The sequence below is a fragment of the Octodon degus genome, unplaced genomic scaffold (assembly GCF_000260255.1).
Source record: "Octodon degus isolate 3935 unplaced genomic scaffold, OctDeg1.0 scaffold00001, whole genome shotgun sequence".
In the NCBI taxonomy this organism is placed as follows: Eukaryota; Metazoa; Chordata; class Mammalia; order Rodentia; family Octodontidae; genus Octodon; species Octodon degus.
In genome coordinates, this window is record NW_004524577.1 from 23012225 (window position 1) to 23038843 (window position 26619).

A 26619-nucleotide genomic window follows, 5' to 3' on the forward strand; every position below is an offset into this window, starting at 1 on the left:
ATTTATGGCATTCCTCCTGCTTCAGCTTCCAGACCACTAGATTACAGGTGGGGGCCACCACACTGGGTTTATACTGCCTAACACATGATACAGATATTAATTTACCTTTATTTATTATTTTTTTGGCAGAACCAGGGATTGAACTCAGGCCCTTGAATTTGCCAGGGAAGCCCTTATTCTACTGAGCCATCTCCCTGGCCCCAAAAGTTTAGATTATTAAGTGCAGGGTTGGGGCCAGCCAAATAACTCTGGATTAAAGTGTCTGCAAGCAGGCGCAGGGGGGTTCAATCCCTGGGCCTGCAGTGCCGGCCCCACCCCTGGGGTGCATTGAGATGGTAATTGAGACTGGGCACAGTGGCATGCGCACCTGTAATCCCAGCTCTTGGGAGGCTGTAAACAGGTGGATACTACAAGTCCTATCCAGTAGTGAGACCCTGAACACTCTGTAGACCCCCACCTCCACAAAAAAACAAAAAAACAAAAAACAAAAAAACACAACCAAAAAAGAAAAACAAAAAGTGGGTCTTAGGTTTGATCCCGGGTACTGCATACCATGCTGGCCCCGCTGAGCCAGTGAGAGAGTCCGGGCATGGTGGCTCACGCATGTAATTCCAACACCAGGGAGGCTGAAAATGGGAGGATCACTATGAGTCTGAGCTGCATAGTGAGACCCTGTACCAAATACAGTTTAAAAAAAAAAAAAAGTTTAGATTATATGGTACATAATTCAAAAGGCTGGAAAGGATACATAATAAAATGTAATCTGCTTCTCCCATGTTGCTCTCCTAAATGATAAGGACTATGCATTATCAGTTTTAGGGCATCTAATCTGACAGTTTAACAATATCTTTTTCATTTAACTTGTCGTAATTAGTCGTATTGTCATTAACAATAACTAATTGAAATGTATATCCTGACAGCAATAAATACTTTCAAAGAAGGGCCAGGGAGATGGCTCAGTAGAATAAGCGCTTCCCTGGCAAGCGCAAGCGCCTGAGTTCAATCCCTGGTTCTGCAAAAAAAAAAAAAAAAAAACCAAAATCTTTCAAAGAAATCAATGAAATATGCCAGGTGTGGTGGTGCACATCTGTAATCCCGGCACTCGGGAGAATGAGACCAGATAGCTCTTAGTTTAAGGCCAGCCAGGGCTACATACATAGTGAGTTCAAGGCCAGCTTGAACTACATAGTGAGACCCTATCTCAAAACCAAAACAAGAATAGAAATAAGACTAACTAAAGCATACTGAGAATCAGACACTAAAAGTATGATACATAACCTGGTGCAGCGGTCCACACCTGGAATCCCTGGCGCTCTGGAGGGCTGAGGCAGGAACAGCAGCCTGAGCAAACTGGTCAAGACTTTTGAGGGGAGACATCGGAATGCAGGGAGAATTGTGATGTGTTATGTATGTGTCCCAACTCCCCATGATGAATGGAATCATTGCGCTCTGCAGACGTGGACTAATAAAACTAAAAAACATTGTGGGAAGCCATAAAATATACCATTTCAGGCTGGCCAAATAGCTCAGTGGATTAAAGAGCCTGCAAGCAGGCACAGGGACCGGGGCTTGGATCCCTGGGCCTGCCATGCTGTGCTGAGACAGTGACTGACACTGGGCGTGGTGGCGCGTGCCTGTAATCCCAGCACTTGGGAGGCTGTAAACAGACAGATCACTATGAGTTCGATCTAGTAGTGAGACCCTGAACACCCTGTAGACCCTTCCCTAAAATACACATAAAATAAAATAAAATATACCATTTCAAAAAAAAAGCCCAAGACTATGGTGATATAATTCAGCGGTAGAGCACTTGCCTAGCACAGGTGAGAGACCCTAGTTCAACTCTTAGGACTAAAAAGAAAATGACGAAAATAAACTGTAAGGACCTCACAAAATAGGAGGAGGCTGTGCGGAGTCTGAGGTGCACAGGCCGAGGCTCTGGCTCATGCTGCCCCATGGGACAGGAGCACCTCAATAACTTGCCTGCCTCATGTCCCACAGTGCTCTGGGCAGACTGGCCACGTCACCTTCACTCTCTTCCTCTTCTGGTGTTTTGGGTTTCCTTTCTTCAGAACTGGTGATTGAACCAGGGCTGCACACAGGCTGCGCCAATGTTCTACTGCTGAGCCACAAGCCCAGCCCATGTATATATGCTTGATCTATAGACAACCAAGAAAATCCTAGTAAAATTATTAAACTATTTTGGCCACAAGTCAGATACTTTCATGTGTCAGAAATTTTTTTTTTTTTTTTTTTTTTTTTTTCAAAGTTTTATTGATAAACATATAGCAATGAGACAGTTTCAAATCAAATCGAAAGTACAGTTTTTTTTTTTTTTTTCTCGGAACCGGGGATTGAATTCAGGCCCTTGCACTTGCCAGGGAAGCGTTTATTCCACTGAGCCATCTCCCTGGCCCCCTGTCAGAAATAATTTAATACACCTGATCCTTTAAAAATTATGATGGCTTGCCCATAATCCCAGTGCTTGGGAGGCTGAAAATAGGAGAATTGCTATGAGTCCAATCTATGTAGTGAGACCCTATAGACCCTGTCCTAAATACATTACAAAAAAGAAGTAAAAATTATGACTGGTAGGCATGTTGGTAAATGCTTGTAATATCTCAGTACCTAGGAGGCTGAGGCAGGACGATTATTTCACATTCCAGACAAGTCTATGCTACATATTGAGAATCTGTGTCAGGAAAAAAAAAAAAAGTTTTTTTTTTTCTGTCTTTTTTTAAAAAAATTTTTGAGTCTCCATACGTTGTCCAGATTGGCTCCTGGCTTTCAATTCTGCCCCAGCCTCCTGAGAAGGGGGTACTGTAGGCACACTGCTTTGTTCTTTTTCTTTCTTTTTTTTTTTTTGTGGAACTAGGGATTGAACTGAGGCCCTTGCGCTTGCCAGGGAAGCACTTATTCTACTGAGCTATCTCCCCAGCCCCACACTGCTTTGTTTTTATTCCACCAAAGGTGAACAAGGGACACAAAATTACTGCCTTCTACTTTATGAAATTTTTTGGGTTTTTTTTTTTTAAATTTTTATTTATTTATTTATTTGTGTGTGTGTGTGTGTGTGTGTGTGTGTGTGGCCTGCTCAGCCCACCAGGGGGCGGGGCTGGCTGGCATGTGGTGCTGGAGGATTGAACCGCGGTCCCTGTGCTTTGCTAAGCTTGTTCTAAGTAGGTGCTTTAGACCACTGAGCCATCTCACCAGCCCTTTGGGTTTATTTTTATCATTTCTTTTCTTTTTCAGTGCTAAGGATTGAATTAGGGCCTCACCGGTACCAGGGAAGTGCTCTCCTACTGAGTCACACCCCACATACCTTTTCCAAAGGTATTTTCAAAATACTTATTGTCGCTGATGTGAGAAACCAAGTGTAAATAAGGCCCAAAATGTATAACAGTATTGGGCAATAGGATGAAAATGTTCAAATGGGGAGGGGAGAGGGGGAAGGAGATGGGGAAAGGGAAAGAAGAGAAAAATCAAACAGAAAAAAGGAAACAAAAGCTTTTGTGAACGGGAAGGGAAGGAGGGGCTGAAGAGAGGAATGGGAAAACAAAGAATCAAGTTATATCATGTATAGGTAGGAATTCTCTATGATGAATGTGACCATTATGCATATCTAAAATCTACCAATAAAATCTGATTGAAGAAAAAAAAAACCCAAAAAAGAAAGAAAAAAAAACCCCAAACTATATTCACTTAACAAAAGACTTGTACAAACTCCCAACACAATAGAAAATGAGAGAGGATATGAAGGGGCAGTTAAAAGAGATGATGGAAATGTAAACATAATAGAAAAACAAACAATGTAAAACTTCACTCTAGAGTGAAAGAGAAATGCCCATTATAATGACATCGGCTGCCACTTTCAGTGAGACTGAAAGATGCCTGGCCTCAGCCTGGGGTGGGGCAGGTAGGGGCTGCCGGAGCAGCAGCTGGTTAAACCTCTCCCAGATGATGCGGCAATCTGAATAAAAACGCCCTCCTCCAATCCCGAGTCTACCTTTGAAGGGTATTTGTTACCTGGAGGAGGCTGGCTGAGCACTGGCTGCAGTACGGCAGCTCACCTCAGCAGTACTGTCTTCTCTGCACCGGGGATGAACTCAGGGTCTCATACAGGCTAAGCTATGGGCCCAGAACTGTGCCAATGACAGGAGACGAAACAGCCTACGTCAGTGAGGGCTTTCAGTGAAAGCAAACAGCTGGCTGCGGTGGCACAGGGGCCATAGGTTTGCCACCGCTGTCCTAAGCGTTCATTTATAGTTAAACAAATTATGGCCTATCCCGGCAGTGCAATTCTATGTTGTTAAAGAAAGAGAATGCCCAAGGTCATTACAGTGAAGGTGTCATGTGCTGTGGTACAACATTCAAGAGGGTGAGGCAGGAGGATGGTCAGTCTGCGTTACACAGTGAGCGCAGGCCACCTTGGACTACATAGCCTGCCTCAAAAAAAAAAAAAAAAAAGACAGTAATCTAAGTACTTTTTGGGAGGCTGAGGCAGGATAGCAAGCCTGAGTCCAGTCTGGGCAACTTTGAGAGATCCCACCTCAAAAGAAAAAATAAAAAGGGCTGGGACATCACTCAGTGTGAAGGTTCAAGCCCAGCCCCCACCCCCATGTGTAGGCTACACCAGTAGTAACGTGTTAAGTGATAATGTGTACAAGTGTCAAGTGTGAAAAGCAGAATTCAAAGTTGTCTAGGACTGGCACAAAGATGAGAAAGATGAAAGTAGATTCGTAGGATAATTACAGCATCTCACCGATCTTCTCAGCAAACCTGTGAGGTAGAAATGATCACTATTCTAATTTTACAGAGTAAGAAGTAGAAGCATGGGAGGGGCAGATCATCTGCCACACACCCAGCCAACCAGGGAACCAGGATTCCCTGACACTACCAAATCTCACTAATAAATGGAACCCAGGAAGGACAGAAAAGAACAGCAAAGAACTTTAAAGACAAATGAAGAAAATATGGCAGACACACATCCACAATTTTTAAAAAATTAACACTTGAGCGGAGCTATAGCTAAGACTGTCTGATTCTTTTAGTATTAGAAAAAGCTGAAAAGTCTTCACATGACCTCAATGGGATAGTTTTACTTTGACAAATGGATGATTCTCCTATGTAGACAGAGAGGAGAGAAAAGTATTTAACAAATCTAGAGACAAAGCATAATGTGATGTCAACTTCATTCTTACCACTCTCTTTTTCGATGGTGCTGATGATTCACAGGCCTAGAACAGAAAGAGTGAAAATGATTCTTTGCAGTGTGAGCTACTTCGCAAATGTTCCTTTGCATCTGCACCTCCAGCCAAGCCCCAGCTCCCAGCAGCTGTTGCTCCTCTGTGCTGGGATCTCCAGGCCCAGAGCCAGCGGGCAGCTACTGGGGTTCGCTGGCCATCAGGGGAATGTGGAGACCGGTAGGTGAATTATCTACAGCTTTGTATTTGATTGGTTCTGGCCCTAGTATGAATTGCTAAAATCATTATGGTGGTCATCCAATATGACTGATGGATGCCCTTAAAAACAAAAGCCCACCTTCCTAGGACCACCTCCCCCTTTTTGTCCAACTTAGCCCAGGGTAAGATTAACTTCCACCCTTCCCAGCACCTCAGGGAAGAACTCCAGTCAGCTCTCTCAGGTATATCTAAACATCCCCTTCAAACCTCTCCCTTGGCAAAAGGCATAAAAGCCTCAGCCTCCCTTTGTCTAATCAAGAGGAAACGCCTCACCCTTCCTCATATTCTCTCCCCTGTCCTCAAAGAAAATAAAGCCCCTTTCCCTTTTTCCTTCTGCCTGTTTCTCTGCTGTGCTGTTCACCTGAAAACACCTATCAGTATTTATCATCATTCTCATTACTGTGGATGACTATAGAGTTGAAATAGTTATTTTATAAAATAGAAAAATGTCAAAGCTGGATGTGGTGGCACATGCCTGTAACCTCAGCACTTGGGAGGCTGACACAGGAGGACTGATGCAAGTTTGAGTCCAGCCTGTGCTACCGTGAGTTCAAGGCCAGCTTAATAGCAAGACCCTGTCTCCAAACCAATAAATGTAAGTCAAAGGTCATTAAAAAAAAAAGTCAAAGGCCATAACATCTTCTAACCTTTAGGCAGCTGCAGGAACACAAACAGTAACAACCTTCAATCACAGGTAGCTTGGGTCTAATTGTTGTGAAAAGGCTAGTAGAAATGAGTTTTTGTTGAGAAGGAAATAATAGACATTGTTAATAATTACGATCATATTAACATAGAATTTTGAGACACTAAGATTTAATAACTAAACTTGAAAAAAACAAACCCAACTAAACGTGGCATGGTGTTGCACATGGTGCAATCCTAGCGCTTTGGAGGCTGAGGTAGGAGGACTGCAAATTCAAGGCCAGTCTGGGCAATGAATTCAATGCCACTTCTGCAGAACTAACTACATAACAAAACCCTATCTAAAGCAACAAAAAGCAAAACACCCAAAATGCTTATTAAACTGGTATAAAACTGAGCAAGAGTGGGAGACTCAGTATCTGCATTTCATACCAGTTATTTATTTTATTTTTTTTTTGGTGGTACCGGGGATTGAACTCAGGAACCTGTGCTTGCCAGGGAAACACTTTTTCTACTGAGCTATCTCCCCTACCTCATATTGATTATTCTAATTCTTAATCAGTTCTGGTGGCCCATGCCTGTAAATGGGGCCCTTGGAAGGCTGAGGCAGGATGATTACAAATCTGAGCCCAGGTCGAGCCATTCTGCAATTTAGTGAGACTCTGACTAAAGACAGAAAATAAAAGGTCTGAGAATATAGCTCAGTGCAAAAGCCCTAGGTTCAATCCCCAGTAACAAAAAGAAATACTTTTCATCCTGTAATTCAGAAACTTGTCTGGGCTTTACATTAAATTTTCGTATATGAAAGATTAAAGACTGTTCTCAAATTTAACTCTTTTTGAAGGGTGGGGAGCAAGACACTGGGGATGGAACCTAGGGCTTCACACAAGTTAGCAGAGCGCTGCACCTTTGAGGTGCCCTTCAAAAAAATTCTACCCTGCGAGGGGGTCTTGTGAAGAAGGCTGAACTCAGGCTTGCTCCTATTTTTCAGTGAAGGTCAAGTGTTTTTCCCTTTTGCGTCAGCTGGCTGTCAACAAACTGTCTACTTGCATTAAAAAGCAGAATTCCAGCGTGGATCATCTCAGAGCAAGCTGGATACTAAAATGCACGCCAGACACTGAGCAGAGCCTTCTGGAGGAGGCCGGGGAGCCCACCGAGTCGCCCCAGCCCACGCACCTCCTGCTGCTCCGCGCGCTCGCGCTGCTTGCGTGCCACCTCGTGCCGCCACAGCTTGAGGCAGACGAGAGCGCTCAGGAGGTACATGGCCATGGTGAAGAACAGGAAGATCACGGCGGCCACCTGTCCGCTCTCCAGGCGGCAGAAGCCCGCGTTCAAGGGCGTGTTGAAGAGTTGGTAGTAGCACAGCCCCCCGCGGTTGGTGTCGTTCACGTAGACCACGGCCCCGGCCATGTAGAGGACGAACAGGGCCATGTTGATGCCGAACTCGGTGAGCGGCCACCAGTCCGAGTCCAGGAGGATGGTGCGGTAGTACAGGGACATGCCGAGCACCAGCAAGATGAGCGTGGTGATCCAGGCCAGGCCGGCCGCCACCAGCACAAAGGGGGTCTTGGGGCCCGTGTAGTAATAGCCTCTGCCGTAGCCATAGCCGTAGCCGTAGCCGCCATAGGCGCTGCCGGGCGGCGAGTTCCCGAACAGGTTGTACCACTCGCTGTCCTTGTGCACGTAGGCCGTGACGCAGGCGAAGACCACGGCGCCCAGCAGCAGCTGCACCACGCCCAGCAGCCGCAGCAGGCCGGCCCACGACTTCATGTAGGAGTAGCGCAGGTGGTACTCGGCCACCTGCTCGCTGTAGGTCGGCGCCGCCGTCGCCGCTGAGCCGCACTCCAGGGTGGCCCCCGGCTCGCGGACCGACCTGGACGGCGCCGGGGAGGCCGGGGGCGAGCACTCCACGCCCGGGGAGATGTAGCCCAGGCCCTGGCCCGGCGCCCCGTGTTTCCGCCGGAAGAAGTTCTTCCAGGAGTCGGGGATGAAGCGGCGCACCGGCTTGATATCTGGGGCCACCACGGGCGTGGGCGTGGGCTCGGGCTCAGACTCCGGCTCTTCCACGTCACTGCTGAAGGGCACGGCTGGGCCAAACGGCGGCTGGGCTGGGAGCGGGGGTGGAGGCAGCGGATCGGCGCTCAGAGCCAGCTGCAGCTCGCTGTCCTGAAAACTCTCGAAGGAGTCCGGGATGCTACTGGGGGTGGGCAGGTCCCTTGGGACCTCATCCGCCCGACACTGGGTTCTTCCATCCTTGCACAACATTTGTGATTTCACACTCGTGGCCAAGATGAAAGTTATCAATTATTCTTGTTTTTGGTTGAGACTTATCTTTTCGTGATGCTGATTTTATTCACTTAGTAATCAAGAAAGTCAGGAGACCAACATGATCTTAGTTATTAGGATATACAAAAATAATAAAATAAATGTATTTTCAACTGGGCCTGGAGGCTCAGACCTGTAATCCTACCACTCTAGGAGGCTGAGGCAGGAGGACTGCCGTTTGAAGCCTACTCTGGGAAACTCAGTGATTTATTATCTCAAAATAAAATCTGAAAAATGTGCTGAGGATGTAGGTCATTGTGAAGGCCTTGGGTTCAATCTTCAGCACTGCAATAAACAAAGAAATAAATGTAACAAATTACCCAGGAAAGCAGTTATTGTTCTATGCCATTTAAAGTACAATAAAAATTTTAACCATTAGCACTGAGTTTACAAAAGGGTGTATTTGGCTGAGGATGTGGACAGGCACATGCCCGCTGTCTCAGCTACTCAGGAGCCTGGCATGGCTCACCTGAGCGCAGGACCAGCCTGGGCAACAGAGCAAAATGCTGCCTTACAACTAAGTAAAAGGCATGAAAATTAAACAACACCCTCCTGAATAATCAAGGGGAAGAAATCAAGGAAGAAATTAGACAGCTCAGAGAATCAAACAATAATGCTGGCACCATAACCGGGAACGTAAAGAACACAATGAAAGCAGTCTTAAGCGGGACGTTTACAGCTGGGACCAGAATGAGCCCAAATAAATAATCTAATGATGCAGTACAAGGTCCTAGGAGAACAAGAACCACCCAAATCTAAAGCTGGTACAAGGTAGGAAATTACAAAGATCAGCACAGAAATTAATGAAAAAAAGGCTAATAAAACAACACAAAGAATCAATGAATCCAGCTGGTTCTTCTGTGAGAGTAAACACAGCGGCTGGGAGTGGTGGCAAATGTTTGTAATCCTAAAACTCAGGTGAATCAGAATCCCTTAGAGTTCAAAGGTCAGCTTGAACTACATAGTAAGACCTTGTCTTAAAAAGAGGGGGTAAACAAAATAGAAGGGAACCTCTAGGCCAATGATGGCAAACCTTTTAGAGCTTCCAAGGATATTAACAGCCCACTACAGTGCATGTGACATACATTTGCTACCAATGCCCTAGCCAGTCTCACAAAAAGAGACCCAAATCAATATAATTAGAAATGAAAAAGGTGAAATTACAACAGTCAAAACTCAGACTATTAGTAACTACTTTGAGAACCTGTATGCTAAATGGACAATTCAGAAGAAATGGACAGATTCCTAGATAATATGAACTGCCAACGTTGAGCCTAAAAGACATAAAAGCCCTAGCTAATCCAATATCAGGCCATGAAATTTAAGAATAAAAAATAAAAACACAAACACTACAAACTAGGGAAAGCCTACAGCCTGATTGGACTCATAGCTGAATTCTATAACAACTTTAGAGAAGATCTAACATCAGAATTACTCAAACCCTTTAATAAAATTAAAAGAGGAACAGTTTTGCTAAGTCATTCCTGGAAATTAGCAATCCTGATTGCAAAACCAGAAAAGGATCTTACTAAAAAAGAAATCTACAGGCCAATCTCTCTAAAGAATATAGGTGCAAAAATCCTCAATAAGATATTGGCAAACAAAATGCAGCAAATTATCGAAAAGATCAAGCAGATGCATCAAGCATCAAGTTGGGTCGATCCCAGGGATGCAGGGATGGTTCAACACAGATGAATCAATAAACATCAAAATACATCCCATAAACACAAGCAGGGACAAAAATCACATGATCATCTCAAGATGCAGAAAAAGCATTTGACAAAATCCAACATCCATTCATAATATTGATCAGAGAATTTTTTTTAATGTATTTAATACAGGGTTTACAGGGTCTACAGGGTCTATAGGGTCTCATTACACAGATCGGACTCATAATGATTCTCCTGTTTTCAGCCTCCCAAGCGCTGGGATTACAGGCATGCACCACCATGCCCAGTCTTAATCTCCAACTCAGCACGCCCTGGGGCAGGGCTGGCATGGCACAGCTGGGATCAAACCCTGGTTGCTACTCTCTATAGCCAGCAGGCACTTTAGTCTGCTGAGCTGTCTGGCCAGCCCATCCATTCATAATAAAAATCCCAAGGAAAATAGGTATAAAAGGACCCAACTTCAATCTGGTAAAAGCCATTTATGAAAAAACCAATGCCCCACATAATATTAAAATGGGAAAAGCTAAAAGCTTTTCTTTTAAAATCAGGAATACGCAAGCACAAGGGCCTGAGTTCAATCCCTGATTCCGCAAAATAAATAAATAAATAAAAATAAATAAATAAATAAATAAAATCAGGAATAGGACAAGGATGTCTCCTATCACCACTCCTGTTCAACATGGTTCTTAAAAGATTAGTTAGTGCAATAAGGCAAGAGAAATAAAAGCAATATATATATATATATGGAAGAAATTAGGTTACCATTATTTGCAGAAAATATGATGTTCTACATAGACCCCAAAAAAACTTCACCAGAAACTCCTAGAATAACCAAATTCAGTAGTATAAACAGGAGACAAAGCAAACACACAAAAATCAAGTGTTTCTCTACACCAATGAATTCACCAAGAAAGAAATTAGGGGAACAATACTTCTTACAGAATCAAGAAAAATGAAATACCTAGGAATTATAGTAACCTACGCCAGAAAGGTAAAGTGCTCTATAATGAAAACTATAGCACATTGAAAAAGATCAAAGAAGACATCAGAAAATAGAAAGATGCCCCATATTCTTATATAGGCAGAAACAATATTGTCAAAATGGCTATATTTTTTAAACAGATATATTAGTTTAACAAAATCCCAATCCAAATACCAACAGGATTCCTAACAAGACCAGAAAAAAATGAATCTAAAATTCCTATATACAATCAGAAGAGATACAACAACAAAAGCAATCCTGGGCAACAAGAACAAAGCCGGAGGCATCCCAATCCCAGACTTCAAATTACACTACAAAGCTACAATGGTAAAAACTGCATGGTTGGGTTGGAGAGAGAGCTTGGTGGTCTAAGTGCCTGCTGGCAAGTGCAAGGACCAGGGTTCGGTCCCTGGCACCACATGCTGTGCCTGCCCCAGAACCCCAGGCTTGCTATGCCGGCCACTGAAACTGGGCATAGTGGGCCCATACCTGTAATGCCAGCACTGGGGAGGCTGAGCTAGGAGGATCACTTTGAGTCTGAGCTGCATAGGGAGACCTTGTACCAAATCAATCAATCAATCAATCAATCAATCAATCAATCAATCAATCAAGATAATAATATCAACAACAAACAGCATGGTCCTGGCACAAAAGCAGGCTTGTGGGTTAATGGAACATAACACAGGAGGCAGAAGCAACCCTCAGGCACATTCAGCTACCCGATTTTTGACAAAGAGGCCAAAAATATTCCCTGGAGGAAAGATAGCCTCTCTAATAAATGTGTTGGGAAAACTGGCTTTCCATTTGCAGAAGATTGCATCTAGACCCATGTATTTCGCCATATACTAAAAGAAAATCAAAGTAGATCAAATGATAAAAACAGAAACAGATAATCTGCTGAAAGATAAAATAGGTAAATCTCACAAATACAAGAAAAAATGTTCAGTATCTTTGGTCATTAGAGAAATGCAAATTAAAACAACAGAGATCCCATCTCATTCCATCAAGAAATCAGATAATAATTGCTGACACACAGGGAGAGAAGGGAGCCATCACTGTGGTGGGAATGTAAACTGGTACAACCATTATGGAAATCAGTGTAGAGTCTCAAAAAACTAAAATAGTTTTAAGTAGAAATCCTATTCCACTCAGCTATTCCCCTCCTAGCTATCTTTCTGAAGGAGTTAAAGACATCATATTATAGTGATATGAGCATACCCATGTTTACAGTTGCACAGCTCCTAATAGCTAAAATAGTTAAAAGTGGTCTGTCAATGAAGGAATGAATAACAAAGTGTGGTATGTACCTCAGTGGAGTACTACTGTTCCATAAAGAATAAACAGGAGCCATTTATAGGAAAATGGACGTTGAGACTTATACAATTCAGTGAAATAAATCAGCACAAATATCACATGGTTTCTTTATATGAGACACAAAATATAAAGAGCAAAATGAAAGATAAAAGAAAAAAGGGAAGAGATGGAAAGAGGAGGTAGGAAGGGTAGGGAAAATGTACAGCCAGGATGGAAGGAATAAGGGTAACAAAAACAAGATGTGTTATATGCCGGACACACTGGCACACAGATCTACTCCCAGCAATTGGGTGGCTGAGGCAGAGGAGTGCTGGGTGTTGAAGGCAAGCCTGGGTTACAAAGTGAGTTTTAAGGGCAGACCCTCTTTCAAAAAACCAAAACGAAAACAACCCAAAAGGTGTGTTATGTACATGTACCAACTCCTCACGATGAATGTCTTCATTATGTACTGCAAATGTACTAACCAAAAATAAATATTTCTAAGTCTAATCTATCCATCTATACACAACAAAATATAAAAACCAAAAGGACAGACTTTACATCAAAGAACACTAACAACCTGCACATAGCACCCTTTCCTCAAACATTGTAAGTCCAAATACTTCTAAGCCTGAGAGTGGTGGGGCAGCACATATTAGCACCGTTATACACTCACGCATGCTTTGACATGTCCACAGGAAAGCAGTCTCTTAAAACAGAGCACCATTAGCCCCTTTCTTCATAACTGTTAGGTTTGAGGACTGGCTTTTTCCTCAGTCAGAAACACTACATACTTGATTTTAAAAATTGAGTTCTCACAGATAAAAATTGCTGAAGGCTAACATTCCCCACAGCCACAAAATAGCAGGAGCAATGACCACAAATGGCATTCATTCCAGGGGGATAATCTAAAGGGGATTGCCTGCCACCACGGAGAAACTAACTTATTTCAGGAGGTATTCATTCACTGAACAAGCACCAAAAAAGGACTTTTACTTTAACCAACCCTGCTAAGTTCTTCCATGAAATTGTTGATCTTACCACATATATAGGAAAAACAAACACCCAAAACCCCTCTTCTAATATAACTACCACGCTTAAGGTACAAAGAATTTCTTCCTCAAACTGCTTGTAAATATGGGGTGTGGTGGTCCAGGCCTGTAACCCCAGCAGGAGGCTAAGGCAGGATTTCTGAGTGTTTGAAGGCAGTCTGAAGTACGCGAGCTACTATCACTCTCTGGAAAACACAAAAAAAACCGAGTAACAATAAAGGAATCCAGGTGATGTGAAGGAGGCAGTTTACCCATAAAGGGTACATACTATGGTCAGTCTTCAACCCATCACCTAGAAAGTAGGGTGGAGAGGGAAGGCAAGAAAGAATTTCAGGGTCTTTAGGGGAGCACTCTCATTTTAGAGGGATTAGCTTTGACAGTCCCAGCGTGGTGCACATCAAGGGGAGGGGCTCCCTAAAGGATGGCAAGTCCCCCTGCTACCCCCTTTTTATCTGTCTACAAAAAGAATAAATCTTGGGGTTGGGGATTTAGCTCCGCAATACAATAGGAAGCCCTGGGTTTGACCCTTGGCATCAAAAAGTAAACCCCAACTATGAATAAATCTGGCCAAGGAAGATCACTGTTCAAATCCAACTTAGTGAAACTCTGTCTCTAAGGAACTGCCTGGCACAATGTGAAGATCCTGGGTTCAAGCCCCAGCACAGCACAAAAAACCCCCAAAAGTTCATACTGAAGAAATCTAGAGTCCAAATATAGCATTTAATACACATTCCTAAGAAATGTACAGGCCAAAGCACAGGTCGCTTGAGCAAATTTCCCAAGACATGAGCACCTCTGATACACTGTAGGGGAAGGTCACACCGCTGCTCAATTAACTCCCGGGAAAGTGAGATTCACCTTAACAGATCTGGCTCGTCTTCACCCACCGAGACCGCTTTTCAGTTACAATAAAATGTAAAAACTGTAAACCGAAGAACCGTGGAGGAGAAACAGGCGACTTCGGAAGGATGTCCGCCAGGGCCCGCCACGGGAGCCTCGGGCCGGCAGAGTGGGCTCAGCGCTTCCGGGCCAGGTCCGAGCTGCACGGCGGCGGGCGCTCGGACAGTCCGGGAACCGCCGGCTCCCCGCGGCCCCACTCCGCTGACCTCCGCGGTGCCCGGAACTCCGCGCGGCCGGCTGCAGTGGCGGCCACCTGCGCCCGGAAGGACGAGTGCGGCTGCACCTGGGCCGCCGCCCGCTGAGGCTTCCTGGGCAGGGGTAGGGCGGGGACGCAGGTGGCCTCCACGACAACCCACTCACCTGCGCTGCCACTGCTGAGTGCTCCCGCCTTGCGCCTCTTCCCGGGTCGGGGTCCAGAGCCAGATGGCCCCGCCCCTGCGCTCAGCCCGCCCCGTCCCGCCCCGCGGCAGAGCCGCAGGCGCCAGTCGCAGGTGCGACCCCTGCGGACCCGCTTTGTGCTGTTTTTTAGACATTTGGTCTAGTTTGTAGTTCAGGCTGGCCTTGAGCTCACTGTGAAGCCCAAAGTTGGCCCTGAAATGGCAGCAATCCTTCTAGCCTCCCCAGTGCTGGGGTTCACAGGCATACTATACCACCATCACCAACACCACGCCCATTTCCCCAGCCTTTCCAATACCCGGAAAGGAAGTGCCCATACTATATTTGAGAAACAAGGCGGACAGCGCATGGTAGGCAGTGTTGGTGTGACGGCGCACGCCTGTAACCCCAGCACTGGAGAGGCTGATGGAGGATTGCTGCAAGTTCAAGACCAGCCTGCACTATAAAGAGAGCTCAAGGCCAGCCTGAACTGCATAGTCAGACGCTATCTCAAAAACCCACCCCCCCAAAAAAAGATAAAAGACACTGAAACAAGATGAAACCTAACATTTTAATTTTGATATAAATTATTATTAGACACTTTGTTTGTTTGGAGATAAGAGCTGTGTATCCCTGGCTGGCCTGGAACTCAGTGACCCTGCTGTCTCAGCCTCCCAAGTGCTGGGATGACAGGCACACATCACCACGCCTGGCGATTACATTCTTCCAAAAAGTATTTAAAATATTATACGGTACATCATATAAAAACAGGTATCTGAGAAGATGAGACAAACTAAGGCACAAGGTTTATTTACATTCATATTTACAATATTCTACCACTTTTGTATTCCAGGGTCTTCCTTCACATTTTCTGATGCATGGCATAAACACTTAACAGCTAACCCAGACCCAAGACTAAATAAATACTAGATAAAGAATTTAGTGTCCATGGAGACCTGATCTTCCATGTACTCCAGGGAGGCAGGAGAGCTTGTGCTGAAATACAAGAGGAACTAACAACAACTTGTAATCCACCGGAGAACAGGAAAGGTTCAAATCCCACTTAAACTCCTAGGAGGGCAGCCTCCTATGTCGCGTCACTGTCATATTCTTCTATGATCATGTCGTCATCCTCCTCCTCCTCCTCCATGTCTAGCTGCGAGGTTAAAGGTTGCGGCTGGCTGGCTGGGAGCTCGCTCCCACTGCTCTGACTCAGGGGCCGTTCCCCACACACATCAGCGAGCCCGGCAGGCAGTGGTCCAGGAGGCAGGGCCTCGTCTCCGCTCTCAGGGTCCAGGGGCGCCAGCTCCCTGTCAGCCAGGGCTTCCATCTTCCACCTGTCAGTCACAGGGCAGACCTCAGTCATGATCAAAGCCGGTAACTGGGTCAGGCAGTGTCAGGAGCCAGGCACAGTGGAATCCCAGCACTCTGACAGGCAAGCCTGGAAGGATCCAAGTTTGAATCCTGCCTGGCCAACCAGTCAAGTTAGCAACTTGGCAAGACCCTATCTCAATAAAAAGAGGGTAGAGATCCACCTTGTGCAAAGGGCCTGAGTTCACACCCTAGGAAGGGGCAGTGGTGGAGGGACAGCATGATTCTGGTTTGGGCTTTCATTTGTAACAAGATAAAAAAACTTAGAAAATATAAATATAAATGCCACTAAAATTGTTTAATTTATAAAGTAGAAATGAAAATACAGTAATGAACTACTGTCATCTTCTAAACTGGTAAAGATACTTTTTTTTTTTTTTTTTTTTGAGACAGGGTCTTACTATGTAGTTTAGGCTGGCTTTGAGCTATGCAGCTGCCTCAGTCTCCTGAGTGCTAGGATTACAGATGTGCACTACCACAACTGGCAAGAGGCTTTGAAAAGTGATCAAACCTAGCTAAGGCAAGAGAAGAAAAAAATGATACAGATACAATGTATCCTTCCTTTTTTTTTTTTTTTGCATAACTGGATATTGAACTCAGGCCCTTGAACCTGCCAGGCAAGTAGTTATTCTACTGAGCGATCTCTGCTGCCCCCCAAATTTATTTATTTATTTATTTTTTTTTTTGTGGAAGTGGGGATTGAACTTAGGCCCTTATGCCTGCCAGGAAGCGCTTATTCTACTGAGCCACCTCTCCAGCTCCTGGCACAGTGTAAGTAGGTATGAAATTACATACTATTCTTATAACCATTCTGGCACACAGAACAAAAGCCTCACAAAGGAATATACCTGTGTGGCACTTTCTAGTGCATTTTTCTGATTATTTCTTATATATGTTGGTTTATTTACAAGGTAATGATAAGCTGAAAAGAAGCTAAATACACAAAAATAAGGTAGAGGTTGACTTACAACAATAATGCAGCTATTAAAGATTAAGATAATTATTTTTTCTGTATTTAGGACAGGATCTACAAGGTCTCACTACAGTAGACTGGACTCAGTGATTCTCCTGTTTTCAGCCTCCCAAGTGCTGGGATTACAGGTGTGCATACCACGCCCAGTCTCAATTGTTGTGGGCGGGGCTGGCACGGCAATGCCAGGGATTGAACCCCAAGGGCTGCAATCTGCCTAAGCAAGTGCTTTAGTCCACTGAGCTATCGGGCTGGCCACTAGATTAAGTTAAATGTTAATACTAATTATTATTAGCATAAAACAAAGACTGAGTTAAAGATCAATATAAAGGTAACAGTACTAATCATGCAATATAACACTGATAAATCCTACTCATCAGATCAAGTAGTTAAACCAATAAATCCAAGATTCCCACTCTTTATACACACACACACACTTAATTTCTTTTTTTTCTTTCTTTTTTTTTTTTGGCAGAAACAGGGATTGAACTCAGGTCCTGTGCTTGCCAGGTAAGCGCTTATTTTACTGAGCTGTCTCCTCGGCCTGTAACACAAACACACACAGTTCAATAAGATGATTTAGCTGAGCATGGTGGCACATGCCTGTAATCCCAGGACTTGGGAGGCTGAGGCAGGATGACTGCTGGGAGTGAGGCCAGCCTGATCTACAAATTGAGTTCAAGGCCAGCCTGAACCATATACCAAGACCCTGTCTCAAAAAATAAATAAATAAGTAAGATTATTTATTTGAAGGTGGGGAAAAGGAGAAACGAGAGATGACAGCTGTGGTAGGGAACATTCAAAAGTGAATATCCTGTCCCTACACATATTAGGAATGAAAAAACAACAGAAAATATTTAGCCTCCTTGTACTTTCACATAATCTCTGGGTGGGAAGATGCCAGCAGAGACCTTTTCCTGCTTTGACTCAAAGGGATTTGAGGGGCCGGGGAGATAGCTCAGTTGAATAAGCGCTTGCCTGGCAAGTACAAGAACCTGAGTTCAATCCCTGGTTCTGCAAAAAAAAAAAAAAAAAATTCTCCAGAAGACTCAAAGGGATTTGCGGGGGAGAGCAAAGTGCTTAGGTCTGAGGTCCAAGTACACTGGTGGGATGATGCCTTGGGTCCCTCACTGTCCCGGAGTAACAGCGAAGATGCTCACCATAGCTAAGCTGTTACCCACACTAAGCCATCAGTGCCACCCAGGCCTTACAAATTCAAGTACAAAGGAGAAAAAGGCCAGACAGGGAGAGCCTTCCATCTGGGACCAGGAGGAGACAAGCGAGGAGGTGTAATAGGTATCACTGTGATCACTTACTTTTGTTCTTGCAAGCAGTATGCAATTCTTTTTTTTTTTTTTTTAATTTTTTAATTTTTATATTTTAAGGAAGGGCCTACAGGGTGTTTAGGGTCTAATTACTAGATCGGACTCAGTGATCTGCTTGTTTTCAGCCTCCCAAGTGCTGGGATCATAGGCGCTCGCCACCACGCCCAGTCTCAATTGCTCTCAGCATGCTCTGGGGAGCAGGGCAGCAGGGCAGGCCCATGGATTGAATCCTGGCCCTGCGCCTCCTTGCAGGTGCTTTAATCCGCTGAGCTATTTGGCTGGCCCTTGCAACTCCTTTTGAAAATTAAAAAAAAAAAAAAAAAAAACAAAAAAAAAACTTGAGTAATTAATTCCAATCTAATACATCAAACTCAAATAAATATTCTCAAAGCCAAGTAGGCTTTGTGTAAATCACTGGGGTTTGCACAGAGGCTACCTTCTAATAAAATGAAAAGTAGAGAAGAGATACTGTATATCTATCTTTAGCTTTTTTTTTTTTTAAAGACAGGGTCTCACACTAAAGTCCAGGCTGGCCTCAATCTCGTGCCATCCTCTTGCCTCAGCCTTCTGAGTGCTGGGGTTACAAGGGTGCCCACCAAACACTGTTTTTTGAGGCAGTTTCTGGTCACTGTAGGTATTCAATCATACACTAGGAAGACCTCTTGGCAGGGAAGCTTGTACATCAGCAATATTCCTTGAACTCGACACTTTATTTTAAAAGGCACTTGGGCTTTTGGATTCCATGCTTCCATTCAGTCTGCCATATTCCATTGGGAGGCGAATCTGTACTTTTATATTTAACAGAGACCTACAATGTAATTGCATGGTTTTGGATCCCTGGGTACAATACATATGTTTCTTTTTTTTTTTTTTTTTTTGGTACTGGGAATCAAACTCAGGACAGGCAGGTTTGTCAGGCAGGCTCTATGCCACTGAGCTATCTCCCTGGCCCCAAATGTTTCTGTAATTTTTTTCCCCTTCATTTTCTTTTTTTGCAGTTCCAGGATCTGAACTTGGGACCTCATGCTTGCCAGGAAGGTGGTACACTGCTGAGCCATATCCCCGGCCCCAGATAACATTTCTTGATCATATATTGAGTGTACTGAGTGGATTCAGTAGACATTTCAATAACAGTGCTCTGCAAATTAAGATGATGAGCTTACCTTCCAAAGTGTTGTTTCAGAGGAAGTCTTCCAATGTCTTGGATAAAAGAAATCTGAGCTGAAAACAAGACATTTTTAAAAAGATTTTAATGCCATTATTCTTTCTTTGGTGTTGGTAGTACTGAAGCTTGAACCCAGGAGCCATCTGTTAGAGCTGTATTCTGAGCCCTTTTCAGTTTTAATTTGGAGACAGGATCTCTATAAATTAAACAGGCTGGGCTCAGGATATTCATTCATTCATCTGGCCTCAATTCATTCATTTATTTGTACTGGGGATTGAACTCAGGGCTGTTGCACTGAGCTGTGTCCTAGCCCTTTATTTTTCTTTTGTCATAGAGCCTTGCCCAGGCTGGGCTCAAACTTGTGATTCTCCTGCTTTAGTCTTCCAGAATGCTTGGATTACAGACATGTGTCACCATGCTGTTTTTTTTTTGAGACAGGGTCTTGCTATATAATCAGGCCTGCCTCCAGCTTGCTACATAGGCAAGGCTGGCCTTAGTCTCTCTAGAGCTGGGATTACAGGTGTGTATCACTATGCCTACCTTCTTTTATATTTTAACTGATAAACTATACATGTTTATGGTATATAACACGATATGCTCATATATGTACCCACTGTTGAATGGCTAAATCAAACTATCTGAAATATGTACTATCTCAAATATTTTTTGGTTTGAACACTTAAAATTTTATTTTTTTATTTATTGTACTAGGAATTGAACTCAGGACCTTGTGCTTAAATCAACTTTTGGCAATCTTCAAATATGTTATTAACTTTTTTTCTGTCATGTTTTGTAGCACTGGGCATGGGAACTCAGGTCTTCACAATGTACTACATTCTTAACCCTTTTTATTTTGAAACAGGGTCTTGCTAAATTGCTAAAATGCCTAGGGTAGACTTGAATTTACAACCCTTCTGCTTCAGTCTCCACAGTGCTGGGATTACAGGCCTGCATCAACATGCCTGACTACATTTTTTAAAAAATTTCTTTTGTTTTTTTGAGACAGGATCTTGTAGTTCAGGCTGGCCTCGAACTTGTAGCAATCCTCCTGACTCACTCTCCTGAGTGCTGGGATTACAAAAATGCACTGCCACGCCCAGCCAGAGGAAAATTTTTAAATCTTTTAGCCTCAAGCTTTTTTTGTTTTCTTTTGGCAGTGCTGGGGATAGAATGCAGGGCCTTGTGGATGCTAAGCATTCTTCTACTACTGAGCCACACCCCAACCATATAAGCCATTTTGAAATTTACAAATAGATCAGTGCAAAGGCTCTTAGATCCACTATACAATATATATATATATTTTTAAAGCTCTTTGATATGTAAAGCTTAGAGAAGGAATCTTAAAAGAATGTGATCCCCCCCCCCATGGGAACTGAGCCTAAGGTCTTATACACGTTAGGCAAGTGCCCAATCCTCACAATCTGTACTGACTACATAAACTGATTCTCCAGATGAGTACCATGTAAACAACTTAAGTCAGTATTTCTCAAACGCACACCAATCACCAGGAGTACTTTATTATAATGCAGACTTATTTGGTAGCGGGGGTTGAGAGTCTGCCTTTCCCCCAAGCTCCAGGTGGCACTGTCCACCTTGGTGTAGAAGACCCCCTGGCTTAGGAACCTGACCCTGAGTCCCACAGCAGGACTCAATGAGAGGGACAGTATCCAGTGGCACTGTGGGATTATGGTTGGCTAAAATGGAACACTGTCAAAAAAAACCCTGAGCAAATAAGTATACTCAGGAAAATGAAACAAATGATTTTTATTAGCCAAAAGGGGAGGGACAGGCCCAGAGGCATTGCTCAGTACTAGCACAAGGCCCTTGGGCTCTATCTTTGGAACAGGGAAACAAACAAACAAAAAAAAGCACAAATATGAAAAGAAAAAAGGCTAGAATAAACTGTGGTATTTGAATCGAACATACTGGTATGAGCTGTTTTGTTTCTATTTTCAAGATGGTCACACTATGCAGCCTCCAACTTACGGTAACCCTCCTGCCTCAGCTTCCTAAGTACTGGGATCACAGGCCTGAAAAGATCACAGGCCCGACATACCACTCCTGGTAATGACCTCATGTGTTATATAGAGCCATATTGTAGTTCTTAGCTTTGTTTCACTGAAAAAACCTAGCAACAACACTCTGACAGCAATGACCACATCTAGTGCCCAGATCCTACTTCCTAAATGCCATTCCCACTGTGAGAATCCAGCACTCCCAAAAATTCCAGGCCTCAGAACTTGCACAACAGTAGGACCATAGAATAAACTAGAAACTCTTTGTTTTAGAAAGTAAGAAATTATTCCACGAGTAATGGGGGCACATTAAATGGGACAGAGTTAGCTTAAAGTGATACTTGCTGGGTAATTTGGACAACTTCACATCAAAATAAATAATGTTAACAAGGAATTACAATTGAAAACCTAAGAATCCAATATCCATATAAACATATGCAAACAATCAAATGAATAAACACACGAGGGGTTGGGTGTGGTGGTGCATGACTATAATCCAAGCACTCCAAAGGCTGAGGCAGGAGGACTGCTCTGATTCAAGGCCAGAGTGGGCTTCCTAGTGAGTTCAAGGTCAGTCTGAACTATATGGTGAGATCCTATCTCAAGAAAAAAAAAAAAAAAAAAAAAAAAAAAGTCTTAAAAGTTCTGACATGTAATACTAGGTTAAAAAAACCCGTATCCCATACTTTTCTACTATAAATTTGTACTTTAGTATAGTAACAGCTGGCTGTGGGGCTCAGAAGTTGTACATGGGGGACACAGGAAGCAATCTTCATGTCTGTCCACTTGGATAACATATGGTAAGGTGTGTGCACCAGTGCAGAAATATCAAACCAGGATCCTTTACCCAATTCATGTTCCATCTAAAAGGTTTTGCACGTTTACCTGAACATCATGGGGTAACATACACCCACGCCATTCTCCTATGTAAATATATACTTTGCCATAATGGAATATGGGTTTTTTATTTTTCTGCTATAAATAGCCCAATTCGGTACAGTGGCACATAAAGAAACAGATTTTTAAGTTTTGGAGGTCAAAAGTGAATCATCAGATTATTCATGCATGGATGATGAAGATAATAATGACTTCAATGTTGGCCATGTGAGTCAAAGTTCCTGTGATGGTGAAATGAGGCAGAAAGTGACTGATACAGACACAGGGAATGCAGACTTCCTTGATCCAGATGTGAAGAAAACAACAATGTGAGCATATATTTGACTAACAGAAATGGTACAAAATGGTCATACTAGCAAATGGAAGGATTCAATGTTAGAAGTAGGTCTGAAAATATAGTGAGGAACTTGGCTGGGGTGAAACCTATTGGACTTAATGCCAGCACTGCTATTCAGTGTTGGAAATGGCTTGTAACAGATGAAATGCAACAAGATGCTGTGAAACACACAAATGCTGAATACAAGTAAAACATTTTTTATGCATTAAGAGCCATACTGCAAAGATGTATTTATTCTGACAGCGCAGTTGCTGAACTGAAAACATTTATAGGTCTGCTCTACTTAGCAGGTCTTTCTCATGGTTATCGTAGGAATATAAAAGACTTACAGAAAAGCAGTGAGTGTGGGCTTGAGGATTTGTAGTATAATGATGACACTGAGGAGATTTGGTTTCCTTCAAATTTGCCTGAGGTTTGATGACAAAATCATCCACCATGAAAGAAAAAGAATTGATAATCTTGCAGCTATCTGTTAATGGTTTGAGAGATTTCTGTATAATTGTCAAGCAATTTACATACCATCTGACTACATGACTACTGATAAGCACCTTGCAGCATTTTATAGATGCTGTAGCTTTGGAAAGTCTATTTCCCCAAAACCTTCAAAACATGGCATAAAAATTTATGGTGTTAAAAAAAAAGGGGGGGGGGTGGCAGGGGAGATAGCTCAGTGGAATACGTGCTTCCCTGGCAAGCACAAGGGCCTGAGTTCAATCCCTGTTTTTGAAAAAAAAAAAAAAAAAAAAAAATTATGGTGTTGTAGATGGAGACTTAATTATGCTTTCTTTTTTAAATGTATTTTGTACAGGGTCTATAGGGTCTCACTAAACAGATCACACTTGTAGTGATTCTCCTGTCTTCAGCCTCCCAAGCAATGAGATTATAGCTGGACCCAGTCTCAATCACCCAGCTCAGCATGTCCCAGGAATTATGCTTCCAATTTAGAAATTTATCCTGGAGCTCAGCCACTAGGTCCTTACTCACAGCAATAAACCAAATGATTTTATTAACAGACTTGTTCCCATTCTCCCAACCTAATCAGAACGTGACATTTGACAACTGGCTTGCCAGTTTCTAATTTTATATTTGTTAACAAAGCAGAAACTAATCCAACTAGGAACTTTACCAGAAACAAGGCAGAAATTCCAAATGAAATGTTATAATTTCAAAACAGTACAGTACAATCTTTGGATGTTAGAAAGATAGTAACATTGGCCTTCATATGGCAAAGAAAAACAAACGTACTCCTGATGTCAGCATTGCACCATGATGGAATTATTGATAAGGAAACCTCAACCAACTGAAAACTGAGATGAAAACTTTCTACAACAAAACCAAAAGTGGAGTAGATGTTGTTGAGTTATGCAACAACTATGTCACTAAAAACACAAAGCACTGGCCAATGGTGTATTTTATCTTAAAAATGTTTAGTATAAATAGTTTGGCAGTTGACAAAGAAAATAACAAGTGCAAAGATACGGAGAATTTTTCTTAGAATACTGGGATGAAGCTCAGAAGAGATAGTTTACAGGAGGGAAAAAACAAAATGTTTCTGCTAAGCGAACTATACAAAAAAGTGACAACAGGAAAACAAAAAAGATACCAACTATGTGCTACAGGAAGGGTTAGGAAAGAAAACATATGTGCTATCAGCATAAGTGATATTTGTTGCAGTTGTCGTATGTGAAGTCATATGCCTTGGGTGTTATAGTTGAAGTAGATTATTTCTGTGGTAGACTTTTGTTTGTATTTACACTGTAGTCTACATAGGTTATTTCTATTGTTATCTTTTAGGTTTTGTAAGCAAGTAACCAGCTGATATGAAATGTCTAATCTAAGTACTCATTACATATTGGTATTTTACTGATACCTTATTTCCCTACGTGCACACTGTACAATATAATAGGAAGCTCCTGACAAAACAGGAAAACAAGAGAGGTGACAAGAGTGGCCTGCAACATAGGAAAGGAAAACTAAGCACATGTGCTGTTATACACGTGTAAGTGGATGTGTACAAGGAACATGATGTGTGAGGACTGCTTTGGGTGTAACAACTGAAGCAAAGATTATTATTATTATTTTTTTTTAGAATTATTTATTTATTTATTTATTTATTCATTCATTCATTCATTTTTTGTGTGTGGCCAGCTCAGCCCACCAGGGGGCGGGGCTGGCTGGCATGTGGTGCTGGGGGATTGAACCGCGGTCCCTGGGTTTTGCTTAGCTTAGCTTGTTCTAAGCAGGTGCTTTAGACCACTGAGCCATCTCACCAGCCCCGCAAAGATTATTTTTGTTGTAGCATTTTACTGGTACTTTCACTGAAGTTCATATAGGAATTTACTTCTTTTTTTTTTTCAAATTTTATTTATTTTTTAATTTTTATTTGTTTATTTGTGTGTGTGCATGTGTGGCCAGCTCATCCCACGAGGGGGTGGGGCTGGCTGGCATGTGGTGCTGAGGGATTGAACCGCGGTCCCTGTGCTTTGCTAAGCTTGTTCTAAGTAGGTGCTTTAGACCACTGAGCCATCTCACCAGCCAAAAGATGGTGTTTAAAAAAAAAACAAAACTGTATTTGCCAATCATTAAGAGATTCAAGTCATCAGTGGAAGCTGTAACAGGTAAAATTTAAATGAGAAACAGGATCTTTACAGTCTCAAAGTATCTCCCCACAAAATAGCTACAACTTTACTCTGGAAAACCTGACAGATATTCTCTTACCAAATGGTGAAAGTTAACTTCACCAAGCATGGTGCTAAGAAGCATCACACACTCCTGATATGCACTAAAAAAAAAAAAGAGTAATTTCTGTGGTATTCCTGGCAAATCACCAAAATCCACTTGAGAGGAATCACCACACTGGGCATGGTGGTACATGCTTGTACCCCAGCATTCTGGGAGGCAGGCAGGAGACTGAAAATTCAAGCATAGCCTAGCAATTTAACAAGACAGTGTCTCAAAATTAAAAAAAATAAAAACAGGGCTGGAAATGTAACTCAATGCAAAGAAGCTGGGTTCAGTCCCCAGTTTTACAAAAGGAAAAAAGAAAGGGAATCACCAAATTAAGGGACAATGTATGTGGTGCCTCTCTAATCTGCCACTGCTTCCAAAATAGCATGGGTGGAAAAAAGATTAAGGAACTATTCCAGATCAAAAGAGACTAAAGAGGGGGCCGGGGAGATGGCTCAGTGGAATAAGCGCTTCCCTGGCAAGCACAAGGACCTGAGTTCAATCACCAGTTCTGCCAAAAAAAAAAAAGCTGATAAAGAATAAATAATAATAAAAAAAAATTAAAAAAAAAGAATAAATAATAAAGAAATTGAAGACTCCATAAAGGAGGAGGACCTAATAAATCCTGACTCGTTAGTAGCCAGCCCTAAAAGGAATGCTATGTGGAACATATGGTGTATGGGTTTCGAGACGGTTATATATCACCAGTTTGGTTAAATTTGTCAAGGAGGTGAAAGAGTCCACTTTTGCAGTCTGTTATTAATTACTGTGAAGGATCTTTGTGACACTGAAATGCAGATAATTTCTCGGATTAAGAGCAGACATTTGCCCCCATTGTAATATGAGACCATAATTGTCATCAACAAAACCATGTTTTTCTTACATTGAAATGGAATAATAAAGTATGGCAATTAAATATTTTGACCAAAAAAAAAGAAAAAAAACCAAAAGAGACTAAAGAGGCACGGCAACTAAATGACTAAATGCATACTGCAATCGTGCAGTAGATTCTGGACAAAAACAGGAAAAAGAGTAAGTTCTTATGGTAGAAGAGATATTAAACAACAGACAAAACTTGAGAGAGGTCCCTAAGCACTGTATCAAGATGAAT

General features: G+C 42.7%; 2 protein-coding genes across 3 annotated transcripts in view; both read right to left on the reverse strand.

The window, feature by feature from the left end:
• Nucleotides 1-14695, reverse strand: part of Marveld2 (MARVEL domain containing 2) — a 23336-nt gene extending 8641 nt beyond the window's left edge. The window contains exons 1-3 of the mRNA XM_004623199.2: nucleotides 14285-14695; nucleotides 7281-8714; nucleotides 5202-5237 (exon numbers count right to left, since the gene is read on the reverse strand). Coding sequence (XP_004623256.1) covers nucleotides 5202-5237; nucleotides 7281-8369 — 1125 coding nt within the window. The 5' untranslated portion in view covers nucleotides 8370-8714; nucleotides 14285-14695. The remainder of the gene's footprint in view (nucleotides 1-5201; nucleotides 5238-7280; nucleotides 8715-14284) is intronic.
• Nucleotides 14696-15495: 800 nt separating this feature from the next.
• Nucleotides 15496-26619, reverse strand: part of Rad17 (RAD17 checkpoint clamp loader component) — a 42391-nt gene continuing 31267 nt past the window's right edge. For both annotated transcript variants that reach the window (XM_023704117.1, XM_023704142.1), the window contains 2 exons: nucleotides 19531-19588; nucleotides 15496-16038 (listed from right to left, as the gene is read on the reverse strand). In XM_023704117.1, the coding sequence (XP_023559885.1) occupies nucleotides 15789-16038; nucleotides 19531-19588 (308 nt within the window). In that variant the 3' untranslated portion in view covers nucleotides 15496-15788. The remainder of the gene's footprint in view (nucleotides 16039-19530; nucleotides 19589-26619) is intronic.